The following is a 20,570-nucleotide window of genomic DNA, read 5'->3' on the forward strand; positions in this document are numbered from 1 at the left end:
TGTGAACCACTTCAAAGGTGGTTCAGTACTGAGCTACAAGCACAGCTGTGAAGTGTGGTTTGGAAGGACTCCAGCACTGGTAAAGCCTGAAGCCCTGATGAGGTTTTACCAGAAGTGCTCCCATGCTTGGACCATATTTGTGTTCTGGGGCAGACAGATGCCCTAGTTATGACAGAAAGCTAGTGATAGCTGAATAAAACTAGGAAAGGCTACACAATTTTGACCTGCTATTGTCTGCTAACAGTTCTGTGCCATGTTTTAATACTGAAACAAACTGAAGCGGCACTGAATTAAATGAGGATATTAACAAGGTTGTCAGATGGCAGAGAGGGACTATCAGTCTCAAAGACAAAGCGCCCGTTGGCACAACTGACAGGAAGAAACATCTTCTGCTTTGCAAAGCCGTCTGGGCTGTATCTTGCAATGAACCCTTGAGCGGAAACCCGATTCTTGAATAGATGCCCAGCAGCATGGACGCAAGCTCTGTTAGAAATCACTGAACACCTGTTTGGCTTCAAACCATCATGCTGTATCTAGTGCTAACTCAGCTGCTTCAGATGTGGTGATGGACAAGCTATTATACCACTCCCATATTTTGACCAGCGTTAAAAGCAGGAGTGATTTATTTTGGCGTCATTTAGAGCTACCAGTTGTTGCATGCACTAATATTAAAACTGGTAATTTTCCCCTAAACCCTTGTCCACAGTCAACCTGTGGCATGCACTACTATAGTACTGTAGTCCTGTAGCACTTTCTTTCTTTGGGAATCTGTTTCTTGATTCTTATTTTAAAATCTACTCCCTAAGCTCTATGTTTGTAAGTTTTAAGACAGCTCCTTTCTAAAACTTGTAACCCTTTACGTAAAATAGCACTTTAATAAAAAATGTCCAAATATATGTATTCTTATTCAGAGGCCAGTAAAGATTATGAACAAAGAAGGCATTCGCAAAGTATAAACATAGTCTAGAGATGCTGATCTTCCATGCTCCCTTTATAGTTAATGGAGAAGGACGAGGTCCTCCAGAGGATGTTTCAAAGAAGCTAAACTGGTCTCTGAAATCACACGAAGAAAAAAACCCAAACACTTCTCTACAATGATACAGAAAGACTCTAGGGAGATTTTGCTTCTTTGTAAATAACCCTCTTCCCAGATTTTCAAACGTGTGTGTCTGAAATGTGGCTAAGCGCATCCTGGGAAGCCAACATAAACCCTGTGTTTTGCAAGGTGCAGAGTACTTACAGAGCCTGCTACCTTCAATGTTATTTACAATGTTCCATCGTGTTGAAAGGCAGGCCTTTTGCAGTTAGATGCTAAAATAGGAAAAAAACCTCACACTGGATGTGAAAAGAAATCTGTATTTTTGCCTTTCAAGAAATGAGGCAATCTTTCTAAAACAACCCAGGTGGATACGCTATTAACAAGCTTCAGGATGTCAGACTGCATGTGCAGCTGAGTAGTTACTGAGAAAGGCGAGGAGAGTTCTGCACTAGGGCATTGATATTGAACTGAAAACACTATTAAGTAAACCAACACCAGCCTAATAGGAAGTCTTTCTCCATATATGCCACCATCGTTTTTACATTACTGAATCAACCAGGAATTGTTTAATCCACAAGGACAGCTGGAAACATTCAAACAGCAGGGAAGTGAAAAAAGGTGCACTTGTTTGCAGATTAATTTGGGGCATGCTTGACTCTCTCAGGTTTCCTTTTCTGAATAGGCCCTTTCAACCTGTTGTTGGGTGACATCTTCAGTTGCTCTAGGAAGGATTTATGTGGTTGGCTGGATGCTCACAGTGGTGTGTCTATATATGTCCACAAGTTTAATCTTCATGGTTTTTTTGCGACCACCTGTATTACAGGAGCTGTTGTTTGGCCAAGTTGGAATGACTAATAATGACCACAAAATCATTTAGCTACGTATTTTCTGACCCAACTGTGATTGTTTTATAGGGAAGATTAAACCTCAGGGCATGAGGTGTGCTTGCATTCTCCAAAAACTGAAGTATGAGAAGAAAACAGTATTTTTGAATTTCAGTGTACATTTATTGATGCCTCTGTATGCTAAAGTCAAAGTGTAGTCAAGATGTCTGAATTTAAAAGTATTATTTCCTCTGAATATCTGGATTTGACCTTATTCAAGTCCTTTATTGTGCAATGATCCTTTTTTGTTTAACACACTGTAGATGTGAAGTGCCATGAAACTGTAACCCAGAGCCTTGCTAGCTTATCTTATTGACTCATCTCTGTTTTCTAGATAACTCAGAAGTGTAATTTGTAAATTCTTCAGAGCCAAGGCCTAGTTTTATTTCTCCATCTGAAATTCCACATGTACTCTAAAACACTTAAGAATCTAGAACATTTATAATTCTGAAATACAGACATTAATTGAAAAAAACCTTAAGTATTCTCTACAGAAAGCTTGAAATTAGGAATGAATATATTGTTCACCCTTTTGATAATAACTGGTTCAATAAACATACCAGCAGGGAACACATCCTGACAATAAGTGATTTTAGATCAAAGGCTGGTATGTTTACAAACACAATCAATGGCAACCTGTTTAAACTCTGAAAGTACACTATACCCTGGAGAATAGGCAGTAATTCAGAGATTTGCTTTTGACGCAGCCATATCATGTTATGATAAAACATTTCTTATAAAATTTTTATATGCATAATATGTACCCTCATTGTTGAGTATTTTGCTAAAACTCAACAGCTTGATTTGACTCTTAAGAAACCAAAATGAATTTCTAGAAACAACCAATGAGTTTCTCTTAGTTCTATTATATCACACTGCATTTTTACCTCTACTTGTTTTAAGAATTAAGAATTAATGTTCTTAAACTATCATTTTAAGAATTATCTTAAACTAAACAAACTGACCATAAACAGTATTGTTATGGGGATACAAATACAATTCTGTAAATGAGTTATACCCTGTAAATGATTTGTACTCACCCTGTGCACCCTTTTGGCACATGTTAAAACAATTTTTGGAACTTCCATAATGTGTAATATATTAATCTTTATTCCACATAACACTCATAAGCATAGCTGGAGATTTTTTTCAAAATTTAGTTTTATTTAGTTTTGCTATGTATTTCTGTTCAGAGGAAAGGTTCCTAACATTCAAAAAAATCGTAATCATTAAGCTTATCTGATAGAATGGCAACAGGCATAAACATTTACATAAATTGTGTTGAGTAATGCCAACAGACAGCTTGCAAATACTGTACAGTTACTTTAGCTCTAAAAGGAACTAAAACATCTAAACTACTGTGGATTCCTTAAAAGACAAAGTCAATCTAAACACTTATGTAAACAGCTCTTTCAGTCTAAGATATTAAATCTGAGAAATTATTTTAAGACTGTTCTGTAAAACCTTTTAGTGAAGATGAACAAGAATTGACTAAAAATTAAACAGAGTCTGATTTTTTAAAGCTGAGGGACAAGTCTTCCCCGGCATTCAAAGGTGTTCCTTCCTGGCTGTACTTTCAGGATAACTTCTGAAAATGTTTCTTAATTGTATTTTAATTCCCAATCAATCATTCCATTTCTTATTTTACTACAGACACAAAGTTCATTTAAAAATAAGTGCAGCTGTTTTCTTTTTCCTCTGAACTTGACACAAAACCTTTTGCTTAGGAATAAAACTTAAAATAGCATTTTTAGTAACTTGCTGACAAAACCAGATATTGCTGATTGCACAAACCCAGATACAAATGAGCAATATGAGACGTTAAACTTCCAGATACACTAGAGCTAGATGAACTGATTTTTCCAAAAGAAAACCAAACAGCTTGTAGGGAGCAAGTTGTTGATAAACAAAAGAAATCAAAAAGCAAAAAAGAACATCATAAACCTATTAACAATTCACAGAATAAAATGTTAGCTAATATTCTCCATTCCAAAGTAAAAATGATTTTCCAAAATATTAACAGCAATAAGTAAAAGGCACTGTCGCATTAAAGCCAGAGATGGAACAAAGCATGCATTGGGTGAACACACGTATTTTCACAATACAGAAGTGTCTTGCTTATGTCCCTTTTTTATTATTTGGTGTTTTGCTGTGGTATTTTCCTGCCAGTCCCACTGCCCCACCTTTGCTTCCATTAGCTATCTCTTACTTATGGATCCCATCACCATAAGGTACAGGCATCTTCCAAATGTACAACACAAAACCAGCTATATAATTTCTTGTTGCCCACACAACAATGTCATGAGTTCAGTTTGAGAGGGAGAGGCTATATACTGTGTTTTATTTCATTCTGATAGTTTTTTTGGGGAAGTAAAGGAATCTTTGGTGGTCACTGCTACAAGATTTTCTAGACAGGACTCAGATGATACCCACATAGCTCTTGCTTGATCCCCACATGCTCTTGTTCTGGTGGATGACTCTGGCTGCATGTCCACAGACCACAAGAATACAAGCATTTGCTCTTTAACACGATTTAAATTAAACCTGCAAGAGAAGGCCCTGGCAGGAGCAGCAGCAACCAGGCCACACAGCTGCTTTGCTAGCTTCTTAATCCACTTCCTTGGATGAGGACACTGCGCCAAAGCTTGTGATGATTTCACCTCATTACAGGCTGGCCTGAGGACTACTGACATACCAAATATATTACTGGTAAGCTCTGTACTCCTTAGATAGGATCTTAATGGTTTCTTAATGCACTCCCTCCTGTCTTCCATCTGAGGGCTATTGTGATATCTGTACATCATGGAAAGTTCCCCTCTTCTCAAAGCTTCCCCCCTTGCCCCCCCCACCCACCAAAAAAACAAATTACAACAAAACAACTTTGAGAATAACATACTTAGTGTCATGCTGAAAAGGGAAGGATGTTTTCTCAGAGTGGTGAGATTTCTTGGTTGTTTTTCTTGAGACATTTCCCCAGTTGATCTTTTGAGTCTGGTATCAAAAAAACTGTTCTGAAAGGTTAAGCTTTCACCCTACCCTAGACAAAACAGAAAAATGGGAAGGGGAAAGAGAAAGAACCTTGAGAGCTTTATAAATTAGTCTAATCTCCTATATTTCCAGGAAGACTGACCTGGTCCTGGGGATGTAAGTTGCTAACGTTATAAGAAAAGAAAACATGTAACATGCCTATCTGTGTACACATAGAAGCACACTATGTTATAGTGAAAAAATGTTCATCTATAATTGCTAAATATTAATTTTGATCTGTTGCTTGTTTTACTGTTTAAGGTCTTGTGTCTAATTATTTGTATTTTGGAGTAAAAAGCATTATTTTTATTTACTTTTTTCCCTGGACCTATTCTCTCCCACCCCCAACACTTGCTGTTACAACCTTGAGTTCCTGAGATATTGCAGCATTCCCTGTCACACCTGTAACTATTTGTTAAACATTTATCTTTTGCAATACAATTACAGCAAAATAGTTAGGACTAAAATTATATCTACTACTGTTTATGATAGAATGAGGAATTTTGCTTTTAATTTATTCCGTTTGTTGAAGAGGTCTGAAAAACTCTATGCACATTCATAGATCAATGTCTAACTTTTAAAGCCTTTATCAACAGTCTTATATTTCCAGTTTAATCTTATCATCATGAAGGTAGACAAAACCAGACAACCACACAAGCTCCAGGAACTAGCACACAAGCAGTTCACAGTAATGAGGATGCATGTGAGTTTTCCTTTTTGATTTAGGATATCTCATGGATATTGCATGGATTGTGCAGGTGGTTCAGGCTTTTGGACTCCTATCCTTGCCAGGGTAAGAGAACTGCTGTGTTAGTGGCCGACTGAGATGATGTTCACTCTTCCAACAGGAGAGATTATTGCCGCGGCACACTGGCCAGTGACCACGATTAAATCCTACGTATCCCATACGCTACAGTGCAGGGTCAGATTCCACAAAGGAGTAAACAACACTTCCCTAGAACAAGAGTATTTCTGTAAGGAGGTCAAAAGTGATCACAGTTCTGTAAAGCAAACTGATTGCACTAGAACACTATAAAATTATTGCAGTAGAAATTAGGTTCATTAAAGTTTAACTATTGTAAAAATGAGTATTTATGATTCAGCTATTATGTAAACAAGACAGACAAAGCACCTAATTAACAACATTTATAGTAATGGAACAAAAGACTATTTTAAAAAGGACTTTTCCCAGTTTGTTTCCAGACTTCTTTTGCTCCTTTAATGCTTTCTCTTTTCACACATTTCCAGTAACCTTGAATGCCTTGCTGTTGTGGTACCTGTAATAAAATTGTAGTGTGTTCAGCATTTACACAAAAAAAAGACTCTTACTCACAGACTGTGTAAATATTCATATAATATATAATGTAATGCTGCTGCTCCCATAACTCATATGCATAGTAACAAGTTCTTGATGGCAGCACTTCTCCCAGATTCATAAGCACTAAGGAATCTTCAGTTTACAATATAAGTTCTTTCTATTCACTATCTTCACTTGCATTTCTACAAGTGTTAACAAGATAGTTGCAAATTCTCCATAATAATCATCTGTTGTATTTAAAAAATGATAAATATATAACTGCAAATGACAGACTATGTCAGCTTGTTACCCTCAAACCTCGATGAATTCGGTTCTTCAGGACTCCAAGAAACTCTCCATGGCTGAGGCAATCATCTCCATCCAGATCAAAGATCTTGAAGATGGTATCCAAAACATTATCTGAGAGCTCCTGTCCTGTTGCCACCTTCACTGCTCTCTTGAACTCAGCTAGTAAAGACATAATATTACATTATATGTGACTGTGAACTGAAAAAATTGTAAAGCACATAAATAGCAAGATTCTGTACAACTTACAATGTCTCCTGGCATCTTAACTAGAGAATGTGGGATGTGTGAACTAGTAAACTATATCGGAAGACCTCAATCCAGATGTACTTGAGCTTGCTTCATATTTCACAACAGAATCTTTATTACCTGTATTACAAGCTTTTTAAACTGCACTACTCATTTTCAAGCAACAGTGAAAGTGATAATTAGTTTTTGCTGAAAATAGTTGCATGTTAAAAAAATATTTACTTTTGGCTGACATACATATGTGCATACAGATTAGAAAGAATTTGCCTTACTACAGCCTCATAAAAAAACACTACCATTTTATTTTGAACCAGTTGCATGTCAAATAACTCCGTAAGAATACTCTGCTCCTCAGAGAACAGTTTTCCTGCTACACTCCACCTCAACTGGCAATCCCCTCAGTGATTTGGTACAAACACATACCATCAGATACTCAGGGCACTGATTACAGCACATGGTTTTATGTACTTGTGGTTCTGTTTTTTAAAGAGGTGTTAAGAAGCAGGTTACCTCTTCTTAGATTTATGGGGGAAGAGCTTATGAGGACTTAAGGCAGAAATAGTTGTCATACTTCTCTGGAGATCTACTTTCCTCTTCAGCTTCTTGTCCTCTTTCTACCCTATCATATGCATTACAGTAACACCTAGTTTCCCACTTTTGGGCTTATGGTATAAAGAATTTGGAGTTTTGACTCAAATATAGATGAAGAAACAGGCATTGGCATTGCCATAAAACATTAGAAAGTAACAGTGAAATGATTATTATAGCAAGTACAATCACAGCACACAAATTTGATACATTTTTGTAGGCATTGTGGAAGTATGAATTTCAAGGAGGGACTGGAGCTTACTATAGTATAGTAGTTTTGTAGATTATTACAGGAAATTGTCCCACTAAATCATATATAGTGTATATATGTGTGTGTGTGTATGGCGTGTGTGTGGGTGTGTGTGTATATATATACACACTATGGTTCTATTCTCATAGACAAATGCAGTTTATAAACATTGGTATAAATATGATTAGTTCTGGGCAAGAGCACTCTTGGTTTAGTTCTCATCATTGCCTCTTTGAACAATTCATGTATAAATGTAGTTGATTCATTCACATTTAGTTCACATATAATTATGGGGAACATCCTTCTGTAAAAGGATATACCACAAATTAAAAGTGTCATGCAATACGAGATGAAGTCTTAATTTTGTCTTTAGAAACATGTAAGCTGTTTTAGCTCTTTATACTAAATATAAATCCAAAGCTGACACTGCAGTTTTTCTTGAACAGAATATGAAGAAAGGGAAAAAGACCTTCTAAAATTGTGAAGCATAAAAATCTTCAAACCAAGAAGGGTCATCTTATCAGGGAGAAAAGATGAGCTGCAAATTTAGAATTAAAAATATGCATAGGAATAATGGGAAGTGCTAAAGGACTGACCGATTAAAAAAAAATTCATATGTGTGTGAATACACACATGTACACACATGCAAAACAGCCAAAGAACTTTGAAGAAGGAATGATTAAACATGTATATGTGTAACATTCATGAGTTACCTCAGAAGCTGTTTTCAATCACAATATGGTTCAGTGCATAAAGAAACGCTCAAGTGCTGTTTGGTTAGTAATGAGCTTTTCTAAAGAAATGTTACTAGAGTGAACACCAGCTATAGGCTTCATCATCCTTTGGCACTTTAGAAATGTGTTGCTTACATAAAGGTGAGCTAAACGCTCATATCTCACTTGTGACTATTATTTCGTCATTACTTCATCCTCTTTTCTTTCCACTTGTACGTCTTGTATTAATACAATCTGTATCCCCCATAGAAGAAAGATGCTGACAAATGAGGCAGAGGAGGGCCATGAAGCTGGTTGGGGACGGGGGCAGGTGATGGAAGAAGAGAAGCTGAGGGAACTGAGGATAACAGAAGGATGAGGGGGTATCTAGCTGCAGCCTTCAGCTACCTAAACGGCTTATAGAGAAGACAGAGGCATATTTTTCTTTGGGGTGCACAGAGGTAAGAGGCAATCGTCACAAGTTGCAGCCAGGTAATCTGATTGAAAACAGAGAAAAAATCTTCACTACGAGAGTGGTAAAGCACTCTAGAACAACCTAGAACAGGTTGCCCAGAGAGGCTGTGGAAACTAAACTCTCACTGAAAGCTGGATTAACTAGTGATGGAAATTACAGCATGGTAAAAACACAAAGGTTTGGCCTTTGATTTAAATAATCTTTGTATTTCTCTCTCAAGAATATTGAATTATCTTCCTGTCTTGTCACATGATTCTTTCATTTTTTTAGATAAGCCCATCAAATATTTATTTCAATGAATGTTAAAGTCTCATCAACTTTCCTCAGGAATTTTTTATGCTACTATTTTCAGAAAACTTATGAGGGCTGTCTTTCAAGTATAACAGGTAAGTAACAACCTCAGAACTAGAACAAAAAGCATTTTTATTTCCATGAAAGTTTTGCTGCATTGCTCCTAATTTCTATTATATGGGAAAGAAGAACTATCAGCAACTTCTCTCCCCCAAATCTTTGTTAAAAGAAACACGTTACTACATGTTTTTTTTTTTTTAATAGCTATGATTGTGTAATACTACATAAGCACATGGAGATGACAGTATGGAGGAATAAATAAAACATAGTAAATTGCTATAAACACTTCAAAAGAACAGATTTCTACTGTTAATTTCCTCAGAAAATTAGTTTTATTAGCAGGAAAAAGTTTTATTATCATGAACTGTTACAAAACATGCATTCTTTCATGAAAACCTTCAGTCAAATTTCCTGATCTATAACTTGGTCTGATGTGAGTGGTTTGGTGAATGGGATATTATATAGCTCACTAGAACTTACAAATTAAAACATTTTGGGAAAGATGCATCATTATTTTTCCTGAAGTAGAATCAATCTGGAAGAGCAGGATCCTATATTTTTGGATTCCATAATGCTACTTTGGGATAACTTATTTACATAAATTCTGTAACAAATATATTTTCTCTTAAAAATACATATATGAAGCTGTGCAGCACTTACCCCGTTTAACAGGACGATTAGCTACAGTAAACATCTGCATGGCAATAGAGAAGTCTTCCAGGTTGTTTGTAAACTTGCAAAAAGTCTTGAATTCCTCCAAACTGATATTCTAGAGTATTACAGAATTCAGATGATATATATTGAATAATACATTCAAATCTTAGTACATCTATTTCCTTAAATCTGGTGGGACCTAATATTTAGGTGTGAGTCTGCTTATTCATTGTCAATGTTTTTGTTTCTTGGTTGAGAAATTATCACTATTCTTATTTGCATAAAATCATTGTGAAAAGCTGCAATAATTCATTCAGAAACTAGTTACATTTTTGTATACTCATACTCAAATGAAAACTTGTACTTAAAAACGAGGAAGCAAAACAAAGTATACTTTATGTACCAACCTCGCCTGCCTGAATTCTGTCTTTCACATTTTGCCAGTAAATTTCATTGTTTTCCTCATCAGTGAAATACAGCAGCCATTCTGCAAAGTCTTCTTTTCTCATGACGTTCAAGCCCTTTGAAAACTGTATGAATTCCATTTCTTGTACTTCTGTTTGCAGATTTTCCATGAATCTAAGTGTAAACAAACATTATCCAACAGTTGCTACTTGCACTTGCACCACTTTATCACTACTCCTACCTTAACTACTACATGTAGCAGACACTAACACCTAACCACAGATACTATCTACATCAGTGTTTAAAATGTTGTTGATGTAATTTTACCTGTTGGTACTGATTTGTTTCCACTGCTGCATTTCAGTAATTATACCAGTAGGGTGCTCTCTAAGTCTATGTACATAGCTTGCTGCTGGTAAGATAATTTACAGATGCACCTAACATATAGTTTTTGCATATGAAAGAAAAATGTGCAGATAATCAGATAAAACTACTGAAGAGGCAGTATTAAAATGAATGAATGAATGAAAAAGGACACAATAACTAAAGGCCCAACACATGATTTATGAAATTTCATATTAGTCAGAGAGGAATGAAAAGGTTGGAAAATGCTTAGAAAGATGAGGCTCTAATAATCACAAACAACATAAGCCCTAACTAGAAAGGTGACAGAAAAAAAAGGAAAATTGAACTCATCGATACAGGAAAAGATGACTAAAAGCCTCAAAGATTATAACTGCAGAGAGGGGTTTGGCAAATCAGGTCTGCACTCATGAGAGAATGGATTAAAGAGGATTACAGTTGACATGTGCAGAGTTTGGAAGAGGGTAGAAAATGATGTCACAGGTGTTTGGGAAGGTAACAAGAGAACTGTCTGAAAAAGGGAGGTGTGAGTATCAAGGTTTTTAGGATACATCTTTTTTTTAGGGAGAAAAAGAGAGTAACACATGAAGCAAGTAGCAACCTGCAGGCACAGAAGCTACCACTATAAGCAGAGCTGTAGCTCTGAGTTGCAGTTTGGTTTACATGGCCATTATCCTTCCTTCTGGCCTGATACAAATTTGGAGAAAGCAGAAAACAATGGTGTGATCTATTTGATAATTCTTACCTTAGAAATGGGGCAATGTAAAAATAAGTGATAATTTTTTAGTGGAAGTAAAGGCTAAAAAAACAATGACGCTTGCCAGAATGTCCCTACTGTAACAAAAGAACCCTGCTTTAGTGAGTTGCAATAATTACTGATAGGAAGGAATGAAATACTTCTATACTGAGACAAAGCAATTAGTTGGAAAAGAGGACAGCTAAGTGTCTATGCAGCAAAAATGAGTAGAGGCTCATTTGCTTGTCAGTATTTGCATGGCCTCACTGGATTTGAATTCTTTTCCCTGAAATTGAGGCATTTTAGTCCGTACAACTATCTTTAGTTCTTTAATGAGATCACTTGGACAATTAGTAGCTTGAAGCTGTGTGCAATCTGTAAGGGGTTAGCTGAAGACTGCTTTTGCAGTATAAGCTGTCTCTTGTATTTTCTTCCACAATAATTAGAGCTGCACATACAAATAAAGGGCCTGAACAAATGCTTCATTGCTCAGGGCATGCAGATAAATGAAAGCCTCACAGTGGAAGTGATTTTAAGTGGCAGGCTACAGTTTTATTAATGCAATACCGAGGAGGGGTATGGCATGCTCTCTTATTTTATATGGACATCTATCTGGTCCAGTAAAGTAGGTTTATAAGGCTTCCACAACATAGTCAATAATTGAGGCATATTCCTCCACAGTCCACCTTAAGACCTGGCTCACTTTCAAGTCCCCTTACTCCCTCTCACAAGGGGATAAAATCCCAAAGGAATTGCTTGGTCGGCAGATGCGAAGGAGAGGCCCGTTGTCTTACAGAGCTGCAAAAGCTTCCTTGTAGCTTGCAAACCATGCTTTAGTTTTCAGACGCAGCTCCTGCCCTTGCAGCTAAGCTAATGAGGTGACTGCTGCTTCTGGCCAGCCAACAACCAGCGTGGGATGGAGAAGAGCTGCCAGCCTGCTCAGCAGTCCCACTGCTCTGTACAGCCCCAATGAGATGCCACTGTTTCAGCTGGCAGGAGAGAGGAAGGCAGGGACTACCACTTGGTCTAGGGTAGGGCAGAGCACGGCCATAAGGGATGGGCTGGTGGAAGGGTGACAGGGTGAAGGAGTCCCTGGCTATCTCTGGGGTGTGGATAAAGATGGTTAGGACAAAATACATCAGCGTATATAATAGGCCATGCTGCTAGGAGAAGCAGTTGTGGCTGGGGGAACTCAGAGAACTGTTGCCCCTGAAGCCTATCAGAAACTGGCTGCTCTCTACCTTGAAGACTGTGATCCTCAGACCATTTTTTATATCCACTATATCTGTCCTGGCTGACCAGGTAAGAAGGACCAACATCATGAGGGGCCTCCCCCAGAGGCAGGTGGGATCGGTGTAGACCAGGCAGGGGGTCAGTCCAGCCGAGACTGGACCAGGATCGCTTTGCTGCATTTTGAGTGTGTATGGCAAGGTCTGAGGAGCAGGTAGGATCCGGGACATGGTTTATGCTTGTCTGGAAGTCACAACAGAAAACACGCAGAACGATAGCTGCACCTTTGTAGTCTCCAACCCATTTAATGCTTGGTCTAGGGAAGGAATTGCTGCTGAAAGGGAGATCACTTTCAGAAATATGCCTAAACCGTGGATATAGGGAAACAAGACACCATGTGTTTTATTTTCCTGGCTTTTAGTCTGTGAAAGGTGGACACACCTTTGTTATTTAAAGTATGAGTTATTTATTGGGGGAGCAAGTCTCAAATGTTAGCTGTCCTGGTCATGTTCTTCCATCTTCTCTACATGCTACAGTTGCAGATACTACTTAAGCAGAAGACCCACAGCAGTCTGCTCACTGGCTGCTTTGGCCATACCAAATAAAGGCAGGAGAGCTGAAAGACCAAGCATTTTTACGTGCTGAGGAAGAAACCAGGTGGCCCATGTAGCCACACACATCAGCCAGCTGAAAGGTGCAACAGACCCAAAGAGGAAAGGGAAAGGTTTGGCTGTGGCATTTTTAACATGCACTTGCTTCTGCACCCTCTTCTGGCCTGCCAGAGAATGAAGTGTTGCATTTCCCCTGTCCCACTGTGGGTTTTCACTGCCTTTTCTCAGGCCTGTTTTTTTGCCCATTCCAGTTGCCTCGAGGCAATGATACTGCATACTTCCTATTGCCTGATAACTACATATCTTACTGCACTACTCAGATTAGGGAGGGGAGCTTCACTTATTACTTATTTAGGTACAAAATATTTAATGGATATTTCATTTCAACTTGTAGGCTTGCTCCTGGCAAGGCGGAGTGGGAAGATTTCATGCAGTACTAAATGCTACTTGGAGCAGAAGCTGAACCATGCAATTTAAAATTCAGATGTGATAGTCTCCTATATTACAAAAATTACAATAATATGAATCATCGCATCAGCATTCTAGGTCATTTTTATTCCCAGATGTGAGAGTTAAAAATCCTAATGATTTTTTTTTTTAGAGAAAGTTATTAAAAGTTATTTTTAATAACTTTCTAGTTAGAAAGTAAAGCTTGATACTTATATGCCTAAGACACTACTAGAGATATTTGCTTTTGCACCTGCTGGATCACAATGTGATGAACTTCTGCTGGAAATTCCTTCAAATTTCTTCAGATATTAGGAAAAACAAGAATAGAAATGAAAATCCTGCTCTCCTGAAGTCAATAGGAGCTTGGCCATGGACTTCTAAAGGGTCCAGGGGTCCAGAACTAGAAACAGGGAAGAGGACTGTGATCTCAGAAAATGCTGTACAACTCCAGAGTAATTACACTGGGAATACTCTTACACTACAGTAGCTGACAATAAAAGCAAGTCCTGAGTTTACAAAAACTGAGTTTACAAAAAAAGAAAAGGTAAATCCTTAATTTTTAAGATGGGAAAAAGGCAGGGAACAGACAGCACTTTAAGATAACCTGCTTTATCCACACTCTTTAAAAACACCCATGTTGAAGGCTAACGGCCAAATTTGTTATCCTGTTACAACAGCCTCCAGAAACCTTATCAGGATTTAAGCCCTCATTTTGTAATATGCTTTGCAAATCTATAGAAAGAGGGAGTCTCTCAAGACTTTCTGGCAACTCACCTTTCAGAGAAGTGAAAATGTAATAAAAGTGGGGGGACCTCAGGAATCCAGTTATCCTCCCTCCACCCTGAGATGTTGAAATGAAGTGCTAGCTTTGTATATTCCTTATGGCACACAAAGTAGCAGAAGGAGCACAAAAGGAAAGGTTAGGAAAAGCTTCCCTTCATACACCTATTGACCTGTACTGAAAGTTTGTACAGAGCTTTAATACTCAAATACAGAACTGACCAGTGCCTGTGGCAGTAATCTGCAGGAAGGAAACGTAACAACAAAGATTGTCATGGATACATCACGCCAGCATCTGAACTCAGCTGAGGCTCATCTTTGGACACTGGAGTCCTGTTGAAGATTTGATAGTCCCCTCTGCAGGAAAGGACTGCTACAATCCAGCTGCCAGGCTGCCTCTTTGCAAATCTGACTTTCCAAACAGAATATAGAAAATCTAATGTGGACTTGACCATAAGCTTTATAGAACTTCAGATACATGCTCATAAATTCGGTTTTGCAAGCCGCAAGACAGTTGATGAATCTCACGGTTTTCAGAATTATAGCAAAAAAGCACTTTGATTTAATGTCCTCAAATGTTTCCAACTCAAACATAACAAAACTACTCACTTGCATTTATAAACATTCCGTAGAAACTAATCAAGCTATTCCTCTGGTAGGTATATAGGAAAGGAAGAAATGGAGATTCTTCTTAACCTTATTACTAACTATCCAGGAAATGTTCAAATTCAGTTATGATATGAATACATAATCATGAAGCCAGATTTTGCTCCCATCTCTTCCATTTCCTCACTGTCTGATACTGGCTACACGTGATGTAATCTCTAAGTGTGCTGGGGGTTTATGTACATACATATACTTGTATCTGTGTGTATATGTACACACAGACAAGTAAGGGGGCAACCATAAATCTGTTTTTGCAAAGCACTTCTAAATCCCTAGATGAAAATCACCACAAATGTACAAACTATCATCACAGCAGAAGCACTGCTGCATTACTGCTTGATGAGGCTACTTGGAAGAGATTCTGCATCCGTGCATCAGCATAAACACGGAAAAGCACCAAGTTTCAGCACTAGCAGTGTGGTCCTTTCTAGATCATTCTGGTTTCCTATATGAAAGACTTCAAATGAAACGTAACAAGGAATTTCAGAATGCTGAAAGAGCAGAACACGACAGGTGAAGAAAAGATTGTGTACGGTCATACAATTAGTGGTCTTTGAGCTAAGGCAAAAAATAAAGACGAAACAATGAATAAAGAATATTTCTGGTGCACAATTCTATTAATGTATATGAAGTTTTGAAGCAACAAATCAAGTAAGAAAACACTGTAAAAAGGATTTGAAAAATGCCCATTTTTTAACCATACCAGAAAACAATCTCTGTAAGCCATTTGTAAACCAGAAAAAAATACAGCCATTACAGTTTTTTGTATTTTTCTTTCCATACTTTGCACTTCTTCCTTTTTCCTTTTTTTCCCCCCTTCCTTTCCTTCAAGTGGATTGTGAGAGATTTAAGCTTGTTTAGGGACAGATTACAAAAAAAAATCATAGCAGTCGTAAACTCTTTTGGGAGTAAATTACTGTCTCCTCTTTTATTTGGGATTAGACATGCTTAAATAAGATCAGTAAGGGACTTTTTCAGAAAAAAAAGGTGGCTGTCAAGAAGAAATACTTGCTATACCTAGAAGACTATTTAGCTTTCTACCCAGAAAGAAGAAAAAAGAATACATAAAGCACTGCTGAAATTCAAAGCGCAAGTGAAATGCTTTTGGAAAGAAAAGCCCCCAAATGGTTTCTATGTCTCAAAAAATAGGGACAACTACCATGCATGAAAAAAAGCCTGGAATTCCAATGACTTTCTGGCTTCATGTTTGAAATCTGACATTTTGTAAGACAGGGCTTGGTATTAGAGGCTGACATTATTGCTGAGTTGTAAAACTCAGTGGTGGTTGCCTGAAACTGAATTTTTTTCAGGTCTTCTGAGAAGAAAGTGTGACCTGCTTACAGCTTCTTGCATTACATTAACCCTTGTTACATCATTTTAGGCTTTGTGCATGTTGTTCTATACCATCTTAAACTGTTGTAGAAGAACAACCATTCCAGTTGTGTTTGACTAGGAGGCACCACCTTTACTAGTGATGTATGTAAACTTACTTCAGAATAATTTAGATTAACACTGCCTAACTTTTGCCAGGGAAACCAGCTGTTGCTTTCGAAGTTCTGAATGGTGACATTAAGGACAGTGTAGCTGGCAAGAAATTGTGTAGCACTTTTGAGCTGAACACGTATTCCTTGAATCAAGAAGATTAAGATCTTAAGCTTTAAGACCTTTGAAACCTCCTTGTTCCTATAGGAAAAACATAGGATTGTGCTTCCTTGATTGCTTCCACAACTTCTAAGCAGGCACAGGGGAAGCTGCAGAATGAAGCAGGAATCCCACCACTAGATGCAAGCTGCTCAACAGAGAAAGAAAAGGAGCAGCTTTCTCTGCTGTTTTGACTATGTTCTGCATGATATTGAGAAAAGAGCTTGACTGGACACAAAATACCTATGAAAAGATTACTTCTTTACTTCCATACACACAGCAGCTCAAGAAAGGCTAAAAATGTTATTTTTTTCTTCTGTTTCATGGTCTCTTTCCTTATGTCCACTAAAAAGCAGCTTGGGGACTGTCCTTGTGTGCACCATCTATGATGACTTCCAAAGAACCACACACCAGGTGGAGACAGCAGGAGCACTGCATGCTTAAACATTTTGCCTCTCTCCAGTCAATGTGCTGCCTGTCTTTGGGGCTGTGGGAAGGAGGCACCAGAGCTGGCTTAGAGCAGCTCTACGTTGCCTGAAGAGCTGTAGAGGGTTTCTGTCTTCTTTGTGCCATCTGAATGCAAAGAAAGCAGAAAAGGGCAAATTATTTGCCCTGATATATTGACTGTGGCCCTCTGATATTTTTTAAATCATTGGACTGTGGGCTAAAAGGGCTGGACATCATTGGTGTACATGAAGATACAGATGGTTACACACTCACAAAAGGATATTTTAAAGTCAGCCAGAGAAACTGAAAAGGGAGCATGAGTAAAATATATGTAAGTAATGAGGTGAGAACATTAGTCTCTGCTTTCTGAATTCCCTTATAAGTACAATGAAATTTCACAAAGAAAGCATTCCTGGATTATTTTTTTTTTTAGTTTCAGGGACTCTACAGCACAGTGCTATCTGTATATTTAAGTAATGTGACAAGTTTTAGTGTGTCCTAATCAAATTTAATCATCCCTACTTTCTAATAGGTACTACACTGATCAATGAAAGGCTTTCTAAGCAAGAACTTGGAAAATGATAAAAGCATTCACCATCATTATTTTCTGCTTTTGACAATGATCTATGTCTGTACAGCTCATCAGTCATCTCTTGTAAAAACAGCATGGCACTTTGATCAAACAGCCAACAATAGCTTCCCGTGTAAGGTAAAATGTTATGAGCGGCCATCAGACAGAAATCACATTTTCTCTGAACAATAGGAACCCAGAAATGATGTGCTTGATTTACTTGCAAATAAAATCATGTGAAAAGTGATATCTTCGCACAGGTTAAAAAGACACTGATCCTTTTATTCACCTTTCTGTCTGTTAAACAAACTTGGCTGTCATGTTGCAACTGACATGGAGTGTATACGCAGTGATAAAGAGGCACATTCCAACTCCATGAAAAATAACTGCCACTGTTGAAAAATTACCTGCATTAAACCTTACACTTATCCCACAAAATTTAAGAGCAAGATGTGGGAGTTTGATTTTGATTGCAGGCCTCTATCTGTGTGGTAGGCAAAGGTCTTTAACCTGCATGTTCTGAATGTATTAGGTGCATAGTTTTATCAATGTCATGCCTCATTGGGTCAACGTAGGATTTTATCTAAAACCTGAGGCATTCCAGTTTACACTGTATATGCAAACACAACCTTTTACTGGTGCTCTCTGTCTTTTGTTTCATTTAGAGGACCTATGGTATAGAAAAGGGAGCTGCAGGCATCTTAAACTTATTTTACTCATTTAGCTTTCTATTGAGTCATGGTCTTCAGAAGAGAAAGGTTGTTTATTTGAAGACTGGTATGTGCTTGAGTCAATGGAGGGGAACACTGTAGTGTTAAGAAAATTGTCACTCTTCCTTTTTTATTTTGGCTTTCCCCAAACCTCTACTGATTGCAACAACATCCATTTTTAAGAGAGCTGATACAGATTCCCCTGCTTCTGAATATAACTTGAAATAAACATTTTATCCTGATTTATTTTCACAGATCACAAACAACTGATTATTTTTGTAGAAAAAGTACTAGTAATGTAGATAATCTCTTGATATTGTGTTACAAGACAGGTGTCAGGATGCATGCAGGTATTTAGGCACTTAGCTTGCATTTATCTCAATGAAAGAGTGTGCATTTGGATTCTGGGCTCAAGTTCACATGGGAAGATGTGTCTTGAATTGATATGGGAGAAACTGATCTCCCAACTAATGGAGGGTTTTAAGCAGTTAAGTTGTGATGCTGTGTAGGTGGTGGTCATCGTTACTGATTGAAATAAAAATTGGAAGAAAGAATCTCATCCAATTAAAACACCAGCAGCTGATACACCACTGGGCTTTCAAACTGAAAGCAACCAAAGCAGAACTCCGTACTCTGATGTAGACAAGAATAACAGCATATTTCTGAAATGTATGTGATGTATAAACTGAATGACTCCCTATATCAAACTTAGAACTTTTTATTAACTTCTGATTTTACAAAGCTTACAGTGAAATAGACTGGTATGAGATTGACTGTCACATGCTTCAGGGAACAATGGTCACTATTTCACTGCAGTTTCAGTCGGATGTGGTGTTTACTTTCTGGCTTAATTTGAGTTCTGACTTGAGTGCCATGAAGTACCTGCACAGTCCCCTTGCAAAAGTAGTTCAAAGGGTAAAAGAAAAGGCATGGTTAAAGTCTGAACAGAAGCTGGAATTTGAAGTGAGGACAGAAGTTGCCTGTATCCTACCATAAGAGCGGGGGAGAGGGGGCAGGGTGTAGGTCTCAAATGTTTTTTGTTGATTAGCAGTCACTTTTTTGATGATTTGACCAAGAAGAAGAAAAATGCTCCTGAGCCATACTGTCTGAAGCTACGCCATCAAACAGCTGCCAAGAACGGTAGTCCCAACTCTCATGACCTCCAGCCCCACTGCTGCTTTTGAGCTCATCACGGTGCTCAGCTTCTCCTGCCGAGAGCAGACTCCAGGAGCTAAACTAGAAAGTTAACCATGCAAAATCATGAATAGCCTCCTGCTTGCTTACCTGCTTAACTTTCTGAACCAGCTCAGTGTGAGGTCAGATTAATCCCTGTGTTAGTGCAAAGTAGAGAGAGTAGGAATAGGATTGGTTGCTGTTAGACTTGCGTATCTGAAAAAGTACCTGAAAAACTCAGAATACCGAAGCTTTTCTTTTCCTTCTCTTCCAAAGAAATGTACCAGTAACATGGTATTAACACCAGAGCCTTCCAATTCTGCTCCCTATAAAATGAAAAACTACGATTAATTACTAGGCATTGAATGACTATTGCTATCTATTCAACACAAATCTTGAAATATTTTGAACTAGAATTTTACAAGATACCATTGTAATTTAATTACTGTTCCCAAAGCTATCTCAAACGAATCTCAGAGCTGCATAATTCCTCCACATGAACGAGAAACAATGCATTATATGTTCTGCTTCTAATATATTCTATACAAAGACTGAATACATTTTATAACTACCTTTTGTGTATGTTGTTAGAACTTAGAAGATTGCTAGTTATATTTTTTAAAAACTTGACACTTAGCTGAATACTGATGTTAAAAAGTTAACATCTTTGTAAAAAAAGTGTTTTAATCAGATCTTTCAGATTTGTTCCAGCCATTTGCAAACTCTGTTCTGTAAATACATTCATGACTTAGTTATGGAACAAACTAGAAAAACACATTCACAGTATTCTATTGTAATATGTTTTATATGGCTTCTTGCCATATTTCAATTTTCTTAATTTTTCTAATTTTATTTAATCTGATAAAAAGAGTTCTGCAGAAAAAGGATGAACATTATTTCAACTCAGAAATCTTTATCAGCATCTTTAACAAGCCTAAAACCACACATAATGCT

The 20,570-nt window shown here is 37.6% G+C and overlaps 1 protein-coding gene across 1 annotated transcript in view; it reads right to left on the minus strand.

The window, feature by feature from the left end:
- Positions 1-1,842: 1,842 nt before the first annotated feature.
- MICU2 (mitochondrial calcium uptake 2) overlaps positions 1,843-20,570 on the minus strand; it is a 164,788-nt gene continuing 146,060 nt past the window's right edge. Inside the window, exons 9-13 of the mRNA XM_067289818.1 lie at positions 19,845-19,942; positions 10,241-10,412; positions 9,840-9,948; positions 6,558-6,715; positions 1,843-6,227 (exon numbers count right to left, since the gene is read on the minus strand). Coding sequence (XP_067145919.1) covers positions 6,123-6,227; positions 6,558-6,715; positions 9,840-9,948; positions 10,241-10,412; positions 19,845-19,942 — 642 coding nt within the window. The 3' untranslated portion in view covers positions 1,843-6,122. The remainder of the gene's footprint in view (positions 6,228-6,557; positions 6,716-9,839; positions 9,949-10,240; positions 10,413-19,844; positions 19,943-20,570) is intronic.

The sequence above is a fragment of the Apteryx mantelli genome, chromosome 1 (assembly GCF_036417845.1).
Source record: "Apteryx mantelli isolate bAptMan1 chromosome 1, bAptMan1.hap1, whole genome shotgun sequence".
NCBI classification, from domain to species: Eukaryota; Metazoa; Chordata; class Aves; order Apterygiformes; family Apterygidae; genus Apteryx; species Apteryx mantelli.